Genomic DNA, 12500 nt, shown 5'->3' on the forward strand with positions numbered 1-12500 from the left:
GGTGGCTCTCTGCTCTCGGAGCAGCCTATGGGCCGTTTCAAGTCACCAGAGGAATAATGCCCACTGCCAGTGCCGGTGCTAAATCTTGAACCAGATGCAGTTTTCACAAGAACATTTGGTAGCGTTGAAGAACTTAAGTGTTAACCCAACCTTTTGTGCCCTATGTCTCTGTCTCTATCCCAATGTGATTGTATGCCATACATTTGTAAAAAAAAAAAAAAAAAAAAAAGTCCGATGTACCTCAGGGCTGCAGTTTGCTCTGCTTTGGGAATCACTGACTTATTAGTACATGCACACTTACAAGGAGAAATATTGATGAATGCTGTTTGGCAAGGTGTGTGCGTGCATGTGCGTGTGTGGCTGTGTGTGTGCCTGTGTGTGTGTGTGTGTGTGTGCAGGCCTTTTTATGATGCAGCATGTTTTTCTATGGCATTGAAACTCTCTCTGGCGATGATGTGTCATGGGGTCGCATAATAACAGCTGTCTGTAAGCACTTTGCCTCTCGGTGCTACGGGGGCGAGAACCTGCACCAACATCTGTTACGGCAGTTCTGGAAATCACTTCAGGGGTTCACCGCTCCGCACCGCTAGCCTCCAGCCGAGCAGCTTGCAATAACTTCATAACACTCATGTAGTGGCTGTACATGGCAGAGTTGCTCTGCAGTGTAAAGTAGATCACGGGTGAAATAGGATGGATATGGAGCGTATTCTCCAGATTATGGATGTAGAGAAGTACAGAGGAAGGAGAGTGTAGAGGGGGACAGAGTAGTGGAGAACAGAATAAAATAAACATTACGTAGTTTAGAGGGAGAAGAAAAAGTCATCGTTATAACTCAGAAGGTATCTGGTTGTTTCTTCTTTCTTTCTTTTTCTTTTTCTCTCGTCATCTATTCTGTGCTGTGATTTCATCATCTTTCGACATTCCTCTATCTATAATCCTCCCGGTTCTGCTCCATTTCTCTGTCTCTGTCTCTGTCTCTGTCCCTCTCTCTCTCTCTCTCTCTCTCTCTCTCTCTCTCTCTCTCTCTCTCTCTCTCTCTCTCTCTCTCTCCCCGCTGCTCTTGTCTTCTCTTCATGGCTTTATTTAGGAACATCAGGAACTCTTTGACGTATCCATCCAGACTACATCGGCTTTATTATTCTCTTTCATTTTTGCTAATAAGGCATCTGCCACTTGTGTGCATGCTGCTCTCTCCCTCACAAAAACAAACACAAACACAACCATGCTGTTGTTCATCCTCCTGTCTCTGTCTCTCTCTCTCTCTCTCTCTCTCTCTCTCTCTCTCTCTCTCTCTCTCTCTCTCTCTCTCTTGCCCCCTCCTCTCTCTCTCTCTCTCTCTCTCTCTCTCTGTCTCTCTCTCTCGCTCCATCTTCTTTCTGTCTCTCTCTGTCCGTTTTCTCTCTGTCTCACTCTCAAATTCAAATTTCATTTTTCTCTTTTACTCTGCCTGTCGGTTTCTCTTTCTTTTGTGCTCTCTCACTCACTCACTCACACACACACACACACACACACACACACACACACACACACACACACACACACACACACACACACACACACGCACGCACACACACACACACTAAGTTGTTTTCTCTTCCTCTATGCTCTTCTCTATCCTCTGTTCTCTTCCTCTATGTTCTATTCTCTATCCTCTGTTGTCTTCCTCTATCCTCTCTTCTCTTCCTCTATGCTCTCCCCTTCTGTGTACTGCTGTGCCTTATAGGCCACAGTGGGCATAAAGGGAGAATGGTACGCTACAGCTCAGCTACCCACCTGTCTCTGCAGTACGTGTGTGTTCCCTTATGGGGGTTGAATGTGTGTGTCCAATGTGCGTGCAGTACCTGTCTGTTCCCTTATGGGTGGTGAATGTGTGTGTTCGATGTGCGTGCAGTACCTGTGTGTTCCCTTATGGGTGGTGAATGTGTGTGTCCGATGTGCGTGCAGTACCTGTGTGTTCCCTTATGGGGGTTGAATGTGTGTGTTCAATGTGTCTGCAGTACCTGTGTCTTCCCTTATGGGGGTTGAATGTGTTTGTTCGATGTGTCTGCAGTACCTGTCTGCTCCCTTATGGGGGTTGAATGTGTGTCCCCGATGTGTGTGCAGATGCAGTCAAGTATGTGTGCTGTGCACAGTGTGGTTAAAGTGACTTCCATCACTGGTGGATGCGTACATGTGTCTGTTTGCCTGTGTGCTCGTATGAGAGAAAGAGAGAGAGAGAGAGAGAGAGAGAGAGGGAGAGAGAGAGACACAGGGGACGGTCACTGCATGTGACAAGTGGTAGATTGTGTGTGCAATTGGAATTCTTTCCTTCTCTCTCAATTTCTCAGTCCCTCATCTCTCACACTTCTCTCTCTCTCTCACTCTCATGCTCTTTCTCTCACTATCTCTCTCTCTCTCTCTCTCTCTCTCACTCTCATGCTCTTTCTCTCACTATCTCTACTTCTCGTTCTCTCATTCTCTCTCTCTATCTCTCTCTCTCTCTCATTCTCTCCATCTGTCTCTCTCCCTCTCTCTCTCTCTCTCTCTCTTTCTCCCTCTCTCTCTCTGTGTCTTTGATGATGTGTGTGGAGGTCCTGGTGATCAATGCAGCCTTCAGTAGGGATTTGGCCTGCGTGTCTCAGCCTCAATCAGCTCTGATGGGCGCTGGCCAATCAGACGAAGCCTCCAAAGTGCCTTTGAAGCAGCGCTTCACACCGCTCAATAACCAGCCAGAGATGGACTCTGATGCCACACACTCTCTTTGTGTGTGTGTGTGTGTGTGTGTGTGTGTGTGTGTCTGTGTGTGTCTGTGTGTGTGTGTGTGTGTGTGTGTGTGTGTGTGTGTGTGTGTGTGTGTGTGTGTGTGTGTGTGTGTGTGTGTGTGTGTGTGTGTGTGTGTGTGTGTGTGTGTGTGTGTGTGTGTGTGTGTGTGTGTGTGTGTGTGTGTGTGTGTGTGTGTGTGTGTGTGTGTGTGTGTGTGTGTGTGTGTGTGAGTGAGCTATATTGTCTGTGACGTTTTAAGTTTTCTTCCATGTCTGTGGGGTGGGGTGGTGGACGTGCTGTGTGGGAATGGGGCAGTGTGTGTCAAGGCATTCACATGTGAAGACAGCGGTGTGTGTGTTTGCATGCTTGCACACTTATGTGAGTGAATGCCTTGCCGTGTTGAATTGAAGGCAGGGATTCCCCCATCCACATCCTCTCCTGTGGCCCCTGACAGACAAAGGCAGTGTGTTGTTTACAGCTTGCTGCATGCAGGCCCATGATAAAGGCAGTGTGTTGTGTACAGCTTGCTGCATGCAGGCCCATGACAAAGGCAGTGTGTTGTTTACAGCTTTCTGCATTCAGGCCCATGTACTTAAACATCTCAGACAACCATACGCCTGCTCCTGTCCAGCTTAGAAACACAACATGCACTACGCACTATGTCTTAAAGCGATACACCATTTCTGGACAATAAGCTCCTTTACTCAAGGGTTTTCTTTAATTTAATTCATTTAATTTCATTTAAAAATCTATTAAAGGGACACTGTGCAAATGTCATTTTTGCAGCTAAAAATGGCTATTTTTGGACATTCAAAATGACGGACCATGGAGGAGATCCCCCCTTTCATGTACTTTGTATGAAAAGTGCAATTTTCCCAGTCATAATGAATACTAATAATTTGATGGTGGTGAAGTATTCATGAAAAGGTAACATTAGTGAATGGGCTGCACAAGTTCTGGAAATAAACAACTAAAAATCTCACACAGTGTCCCTTTAAGTCATTTTGTGCATTGTGTCAAAGCTGTTTTTGCATGTATTCTCTGTGCCAACAGCTATATCTTGCCGTTTTCCCATTGATGTAGCCTTTTGTTCGATTTCCCATGAGATAATTAAGAAGTGTCCTCTCATTGCCTCTGTTCTTTTCACTCTCTTTCAGTGCGTTCATGTATACTTATGGTTCTCTTCTCTCCTCTCCTCTTCTCTTGTTCTCTTCTCTCCTCTTTTGTTCTCTTCTCTTCTCTTCTCTTCTCTTCTCTTCTCTTCTCTTCTCTTCTCTTCTCTTCTCTTCTCTTCTCTTCTCTTCTCTTCTCTTCTCTTCTCTTCTCTTCTCCTCTCCTCTCTTGTTGTCTCTCCACAGAAGCGTGACGATCTCCAGACAGAGTCCAAGGCCAGCCCCAAGAAGAGTGCTGAGCCGGCCATCGACCTGCTGGGCCTGGGTGAGTAGACTTGAGACTCTCCTCTGAATATTTCAGCAGCCAGCCAGCCGACACCACAAGAAGCCACCACCACCACCACCACCCTCTATCCATCCCTTGTACCCCTTATATGACATTACATTGCATTACACTCTGCGTACAAAGCAACTTACAGTTATTTGGGTTCACCGTGTTGGTGTTGGTCACAGTCACCACCAACTGACTCACCACCACCACCAGGCTCTCTCTACTCCGCAGGCAGGGGGCAGGAAAGGGGATCCGTCTGATGTCTGACTGGAGGCGATAGCACCGGTGACCTGGAGTAGGAAAGTGAAAGAGGAGAAGGAGGAGGAGGAGGAGGAGTAGAGTAGGGAGAGATTAACAGAGAGAGAGACAGAGGGAGGGAGATGGAGACAGATTGTAGAGTAGTGACTTTCTTTCTTGAGCACATGGTTTTCCATTCCATAATATCCCCGCGACCCTACTTGACGATCTTTAATGGCACACTAGTTGGTGTGTCTGGTTGAAGAACACTGTTCCTGATGAGCAGGATTGGATTATGACTCCATGGATCACTGGGCTCGACAACAAGACAGCCCTTGGGTCGTAGGGCCCCCTTCACTATGGGGCCCCAGGGCCTGGGCCCAGTAGGCCCGTGCCGTAATCCAACCTTGCTGATGAGCCAGCTGGGATACGGTGTGGTGCAGTGCTGTGTGGTGCAGTGCTGTTTGGTGTGGTGTGGTGTGTTGTGGTGTGTTGTGGCGTTGTGTTGTGTTGGTGCAGTGCGGAGTGTCATGTGACCTGATGGAATGACCCGGTCACCATAGCCACAGGCCACCTGGGTCACCTTGGGTTCACCTCACCGCCTCATTTGGGCAAAGGTGAAGTGGAAAAACAACAAAAGCAATCGACGTAATGGGTTGCCTGGGTCTGCTGTCCAAAACCCAATCAATTCTGAAACTGAACGAGTGCTCAATAAGTACTGAAATGAAACAAAAAGTGGTCACATCCCGGAAATATTGCTGTTTTTATTTTTTATTTTATTTATTTTTGTTGCAGGCGAAACCCTGCTCCCAGCCACGGCAGGACCAGCAGCAGCCTTTTTATGTTAAAACAATACAGTAGCCAATAAAATATTCATTCAGGTTGGGATTTTTAGTCTTTGATTGGGAGTAGACCTTGTGTCCTGCAAGCACCTCACAGTTGGATAGAAGCCCTCAAAAGGGATGTCTGTCTCTCACTGCAATTTGTATATATCTCCTCATCTTTCCCACAGCACCCCCGATCCCCCGCTATCTCTTTCCTCTCTCTGCCTCTCTCTGTCTCTCTCTCTCTTTCTCCCCGCCCCCTCGTATCTCTCTCTCACATCTCTCCACCTCTTCCTTCCCCATCTTCTCCCCCCCACCCCAACCCCCGCTGTCTCTGTCTCCCCTTGGCCTGAGGCATAATCCAGTATTGTCAGGGAAGGGAAGCCTACTGGTGGGGACAAATGGGTCAGTTGTCCAGGGCCCAGGGAGAGATGAGGGCAATGAATTGGGGCCCCATTACACTGTATGTATTGAGGGGGAGGGGCCCTTTAAAAGGTGACTTTGTCCAGGGCCTGGTTGAAACTGTCTTTCGGCAGGCCCTGCACAGTACCATACGGCTGTGTCTGTGTCTGTGTCTGTGTCTGTGTCTGTGTCTGTGTGATGCGGTGTCTGTGTGGTTCTGGGTCTGTCTGGGTCTGGGTCTGTCTTGTGTATGTGTGGTGCTGTGTTTGTGTGGTGTGTTTGTGTCTGTGTGGTGCTGTGTCTGTGTGGTGTGTTTGTGTCTGTGTGGTGTGTTGTGTCTGTGGTGTCGTGACTGTGTGGTGCTGTGTTTGTGTCTGTGTGGTGTTGTGTCTGTGTGGTGTTGTGTCTGTGTGGTGGTAGTGGTGGTGAAGGGGCCAGTCTCATGGCTAGGGCTGTGTCTCTTTAATCAGGGTCCTAATTGATTACCCCCCAGCCCCCTCTCCACTACTCGCCCTGCCAGGCCCAGCCGTCAGGCTCCCGGGACGGCCACTAGCCTCCAGGACGGATGGCCCTTTCCTTTCTGGGGAACTTCTGGAGACTTCTCCCCTTTCCCAGCCCAGACCCGAGGATATATTTGGAGGCTGTTTTGTTGCTGTGTGATCATGTATGTGTGCGTGCGGGCGGGATGGTGGCAATCTGTGTGTGTGTGTGTGTGTGCTTGTGTTTACGTCTGTAGGACTGTGTGTGTGTGTGTGCATGTGTGCGTGCGCTTGCGTGTGTTTGCCTCAGGGTGGGAAAGGAGGTGAGTGACAGGTTCATGACCGGTAGATGTTGGCTTAGAAATGAAGGGGAGAGTGTGTGTGTGTGTGTGTGCGTGTGTGTGCGTGTGCGTGCGTGCGTGCGTGCATGTATGGCTTGACAGGAGAAGGAGATGGGATTTCTGAGTAAATGGATGTTTCTGTCAACCGAGTGGCTGCTGAAGCTGCAGAGTCTTATGTTGATGTCCCCTGAAAACACTGCAGACTCTAATGTTGATGTCCCCTGAAAACGCTGCAGAGTCTAATGTTGATGCCCCCTGAAAACGCTGCAGACTCTAATGTTGATGCCCCCTGAAGAAGCAGACTCTAATGTTGATGTCCCCTGAAAACACTGCAGACTCTAATGTTGATGTCCCCTGAAAACGCTGCAGACTCTAATGTTGATGTCCCCTGAAAACACTGCAGACTCTAATGTTGATGTCCCCTGAAAACGCTGCAGAGTCTTATGTTGATGTCCCCTGAAAACGCTGCAGACTCTAATGTTGATGCCCCCTGAAAACGCTGCTCTGCTCTGCTCTGGACATCTCTGTCTTTCCTAGCTGTCTCTCTTCTCTCCTTTTTTCTGCCATACACCTCCCTCAGTCTTTCGTTTTTTTCTTGCCATCTCCCTGTGTATCTTTTTCCCTTGCCATCTTCTTTCTCCCTCTCTGTGTCACTCTATTTCTCACTTACATTCATCCATGCACACACACACACACACACACACACACACACACACACACACACACACACACACACACACACACACACACACACACACACACACACACACACACACACACACACACACACACAAATACTGTATGTACACAGCGCACAGTCATTTCCTCAGTCAACAGTCTGGAGAGGCATTTGTTGGCTCTTATTAGATTTCACCAACATTTGTATTCAGTCAATAAGGTGGTGAAGTGAGCACCATGGTAGGAGTGCTGTGGTGTGTGTGTGTGTGTGTGTGTGTGTGTGTGTGTGTGTGTGTGTGTATGTGTGTGTGTGTGTGTGTGTCTCTGTTTGCTTGTGTGTGTGTCTGTGTGTGTGTGTCTGCGTGTGTGTCTGTACCTGTCTGTATGTGTGTCTGTGTGTCTGTGTCGGTGAATGTCTGCGTGTCTGCTTTTGTGTGTGTTTGTGTTGGAGAATGAATGTTTGAGTTCTCATGAGCTGTCTCAGTAAAGCAGCTTAAATGTGGCCTCATATCACAGTGTCCACCCATCTTGGTGAAAATAAAACACATTTTATTCCTCTTCACACTACTAATGAGGCTCAGGTGTCAGAGTTAGGTCTGCCATTTGGTCTGTCGCTTTTGACAGGCTGTTAAAAAGTTCATGGTGATTTTCTTTGACTGTCAGAAAAATCTGGAAATTGTAGTTAAAATGTATTGCAGGCCTTGGATTACCATCAACTGAATATTTTCTGTCAAAATTGTTTGTATGAATTCAAGTGGTCCTAAAATCAATCTCTCATTGGTTCGTTGACTATTACAGGGGTTGTACAAAATAACCGAGACACCTGTCATTTTAGTATGGAAAGCTTCCTCTTGTGTCCACAGTTAATACTGTTGGATGTGGTTCATCCTTCTTGGTGGTATGCAGACTTTACCTTGGATACTGTGGCTCTTGATACATCACAAAGACTTGCTGTCCCAGTCAAAGATGCAACAATTACACGCACACCAATAATATCTCCTTTTTGAACTACTTTTTGTCCTCTTAGGTGTTCAAAAGGCATATCAAACTGTTCCCCAATCGCCAACACAACCAAATGCAGTCTATTCACTTGTGTTGCCGTCTACAAAGTAGTTTTGTTGTCAATCATTTTGACATTCATTCAGGCAGCTACTTATTGACAGAGCTGGGAAAGGTGTTTTGATGGAGCTGTGGTGGAAGTAAAAGGAAATGTATCGAAAGTGTCCACAACTTTTTTTATCGGGGCTCAAGGTATGGGCGTCAGGCAACACATTTAACATGGCAGAGCAGAGTACAGCTGAAAGCCAATGGAGTAACAGTAAGAGGTTTTCTCCTGAATGTCAGTTGGACTCCCCGAAGTCAATGTTGCATCACTTGTCTGTGGGGAGCCTGTGCGTGCTTGCATGCCTGTGTGTCAGTGTGTTTGTGCCTGTCTGTCTGTCTGTCTTGGTAGGTGTGTGTGTGTGTGTGTGTGTGTGTGTGTGTGTGAGAGAGAGAGCATGTCTCTGTCTCTGCAAAGTGTGTGCAACCAGATTTGTCTTGAAACGCGTGTGAGTGTGTGTGCGTGCTTGCGAGTGGATATGTTTTATTGTGTGTATCGTATGTGTGTGCGCTCCTACGTGTGTGTGTACCGTATGTGTGTGCGCTCCTACGTGTGCGTGTACCGTATGTGTGTGTCGGTGGCCCTTGTTGAACTGTGACATTCAGCGGGAGGGAGCTCCGGATCTCTGGCTCTGCCCCCCAGGGGGGAGGCTCCCTTCAGGGGGGGGCAGCTGTGAGACGCTCAGGCTGAGCTCCCTAACCTTTGAGTCAGCCAGCAGAGAGAGGCACCCTCCCCTTACCCGCACCAACCACCACCACCACCTCCACCACAACAGTCACGACCACCAGCCCCATCACCTCCACCTCCACCCTTCCCAACCCTCACCACCACCTCCACCAGCAGCCAGCCCCACCACACTACTGTCACGACCACCACTCCCACCACACCACACTCTCACTGCACATCACTTCACTTCCTTTTCCTTTCTCCCTGCAGGCCACAGACATGTGAACTCTCCATTTCTTATTGTCACTGTCGTTTTTTTCTTGTTCTGTGTCTTTTCTGTGCCCTTTACTCCCCCCCCCCCTCTCTCTCTCTCTCTCTCTCTCTGTCTGTCTGTCTCTTTCGCTCCATTTCTCTGTCACAGTCTGTCCCATCTCCTTCCATGTCTTTTAACCTCTGCCTGCCTCTGTGCCTTTCTTTCTCTATTGCTGTTCTTTATTTCTATTTCTCTCTCTCTCTCTCTCTCTCTCTCTCTCTCTCTCTCTCTCTCTCACTCTCTCTCTCTCTTTCTCTCTCTCTCTCTCTGAGTCTCTTTCTCCTTTTTCTTCTGGCTAACCTCTTTTGTGATCCTTCTCTTCCTCCTTGACTGGGGACCTCATTCTAAATAAGCCTCATTCTCAAATTCAATTTAATTAAATCCGGAGCGTGTAATGCCCACGATAAGGAACAGAAGCGACAAGAAATTAACATTTCAATGTGCGAACGAACATGGAGTAAAATTTATGTGAAATAATACAAAAGATACATGTATAATTTAGGAAAAATGTAGTATAGAGGTGCCCTTTTAAAATACAATATTTTTCTGCCGTAGACAAAAAAAGATCTGTCTGATCTCTCAGGTACTCTCCTAAGGTTTTCTAGGGTTTTCTTGAGATTTAAAGTTCAAGGTTGGCGGGTGTAGAACGTGCTAAGAAGAGCCTCTGATTTCTTCTGATATTTCTTCTCAGCCTAGAACAGTGTTTCTCAAACTATTTCAGGCCGAGGACCACTTTGTCCCCCCAAAAATGTTCAGGGACCACTTGTCAACTGATTTGACAATTTACGGTTGCTAATTTAACACTGCTAATTTCGATGCAGATCACTTACTTTTTTCACATTACAAGCCTGTCTTGTTGTGGTGGAGCTATGACTTCTGAACTCTGTCTGACTTCTGACTTCTGAGCTCTGTTGTGGACCAGTGGTCCCCGGACTACACTTTGAGAATCACTGGCCTAGAAGAAGAATGTTGTCCAGCTCTCCACCTCTTCACCGCTCTGTCTTTCCCGTCGAGACAGCTACCATTAGCATGTGAGGTCTGTGCCAGCCGTGGCCTAGTGGTTTGGAAGTTGGTCTTCCAATCTGGGGGTTTTATGTTCAAATCCCACCTGACTTCTCCCTACACCTCCATCCATCCATCCATGGCTGATGTGCTCCAGGGACTTTAACAAAAACCCTGACAAATAATAAGTCGCTTTGGATTCAAAAGCGTCATCTGAGGGGGCGTTGTGGCGCAGCGCGTTAAGCCCCCCACATGTGGGCTTGCATGCCCACGGGGAGCCTGGTTTAAGTCCGACCGGGGTCATTTCCCGATCCCACCCCGCCGTTCTGTCCCACTCGCTTCCTGTCACCATCTCAGACTGTCCTATCAAATAAAGGCATAAAAGCCCCTCATTTAAAAAAAAATAAAAGACACAAAAAGCGTCATCTAAGTGTAATGTAATAATGTCTGATTTTCGTTTTGTGTGAGTTTTTTCCTCAATGTATTCACCTCATATTGCTGGAAGCTGGAAGCGATGTTGAGTGGAGCTGTGTTGCTACAGTATGATGACTAATCGTACTGTATGTTGCATTGCCAAAGCATAATCAAGATATACTGGAAGACACAAAAAGGAAAAAAAAAACATATGAGCATTGAATCATCAATCAATTAGTCCGGCTCAAACACTAACGGTCTCAGCCTCTTTCATCTTCTCTTCCTCCTCCTCCTCCTCCTCCTCCCTATCTTCCTCTTCCTCCTCCCTATCCTCCTCTATCATCTTCTTCTCCTCTTCCTCCTCCTCTCCTCCTTTTCCTCTATCTTCTTCTCCTCCTCCTCTTTCTCATCTTCCTCCTCCTCTATCATCTTCCTCCTCCTCCTCTCTTCCTCTGTGTTCTTCTCTTCCTACTCCTCTTCCTTCCTCCTCTGCTATATTCATCCCCCTCTTCCTCATAATCTTCCTCCTCGTCCTCCTCTATCTTCCTCCTGCTCCCCTATCTTCCTCCTCCTCATCCCCAGTTCATCTGCGTCCACCTGTGCACCAATGACACACCATCCATCCATCCACCCATTTACCCATCAGTTGCCATGTTTATCTCCTAGCCATCTCTCTCTGTCTCTCATCTGTCTCTGTCTCTGTCTCTGTCTCTGTCTCTGTCTCTGTCTCTCTCTCTCTCTCTCTCTCTCTCTCTCTCTCTCTCTCTCTCTCTCCATCCCCTCTTATTTCCTCCATTCATTCCCTCTCATATCACCTGTTCCCTCATGTCCTCGGTGGTGACTAGTACGTATGTGTTGATACAGAGCAGGATTTGTGTCTATGTCAAGAAGAGCAGCATCAGCTCTGACGAGGGAGAGAGAGATAGCAGTGGAGTCTGTCTATAGTCGCAGCGTCCAGCTATCGATCGTGAGGCCAATGTTGTCTTTGTCCCTTTAGATTCTTCCTTTCAGGCAGACTTTTATGCTTTGGGTGGCAAGAGCTATTTCGGTGTATACTGCCGTGCAAAACAAGAACGCAGTAACTCAAAATGGTCGAAAAAATTTTTTATATCGGAAATGGGTTTTAAACTACCTCATTTGTCTTGTGTCAAAAAATGGTGGTCCAACACCATACCGTTTTGGAGAAAACTCATTTTGAAAGTGCAAAAATGACCAAAAAAGTTACTGCTTGTTGTATTCAAAGGTTATGTCGTACAAAACAAAAACGCAGGAAGTCGGCGAGTTACTGCTGCACGTTCCAATGGGACTGGTTTGGGAGTAGACAGTAATACTAGCCAAGAACGCAGTAACTCCTGCAGTAACTCCATTTTGTGGCAGTAGTACCAGCCAAGAACGCAGTAACTCTGTTTTTTTGTGGCAAAAAGACACATAAATGTTGGTTTTTTTGGTTTTTTTTGTGTGCATTAAATTTCTATCCTAAACAAGCATTACCAGGAAATGTCACCACCAATTTACCGACAACACAGTTGTCGCACCATATGGGAAACTTTGAAGCCTTTTTTCTCAGTTTGCAGTTTTCAGAGTTACTGCGTTCTTAGATTGTAGGGCAGTATAGGTGTTGGCGAGTTACAGAAGAGTGTGTGTGTGTGTCTGTGTGTGCCTGTGTCTGTCTGAGCTACTGCTAGAGTCCACAGCAGACTTGTGTCTGTCTGTGAGTGTGTGTCTCAATGTTTGAGTGTGTGTGTTTGGTTCAAAGGCTTGTGTTGAAAGGTGTGTTGAAGTATACTCAGTTCTGTCTCTGATGTTGTTTAGATGTCTGTTCTCTGCTACGCGTTTATAACGAAATGTCTTTTCAAC

The 12500-nt window shown here is 47.0% G+C and overlaps 1 protein-coding gene across 1 annotated transcript in view; it reads left to right on the forward strand.

Moving 5' to 3' along the window:
• LOC134444668 (stromal membrane-associated protein 1-like) overlaps positions 1–12500 on the forward strand; it is a gene marked incomplete at its 5' end in the record, with an annotated part of 153577 nt that overhangs the window by 103069 nt on the left and 38008 nt on the right. Inside the window, one exon of the mRNA XM_063193904.1 lies at positions 4101–4179. Coding sequence (XP_063049974.1) covers positions 4101–4179 — 79 coding nt within the window. The remainder of the gene's footprint in view (positions 1–4100; positions 4180–12500) is intronic.

This window comes from Engraulis encrasicolus, unplaced genomic scaffold, assembly GCF_034702125.1.
Source record: "Engraulis encrasicolus isolate BLACKSEA-1 unplaced genomic scaffold, IST_EnEncr_1.0 scaffold_64_np1212, whole genome shotgun sequence".
In the NCBI taxonomy this organism is placed as follows: Eukaryota; Metazoa; Chordata; class Actinopteri; order Clupeiformes; family Engraulidae; genus Engraulis; species Engraulis encrasicolus.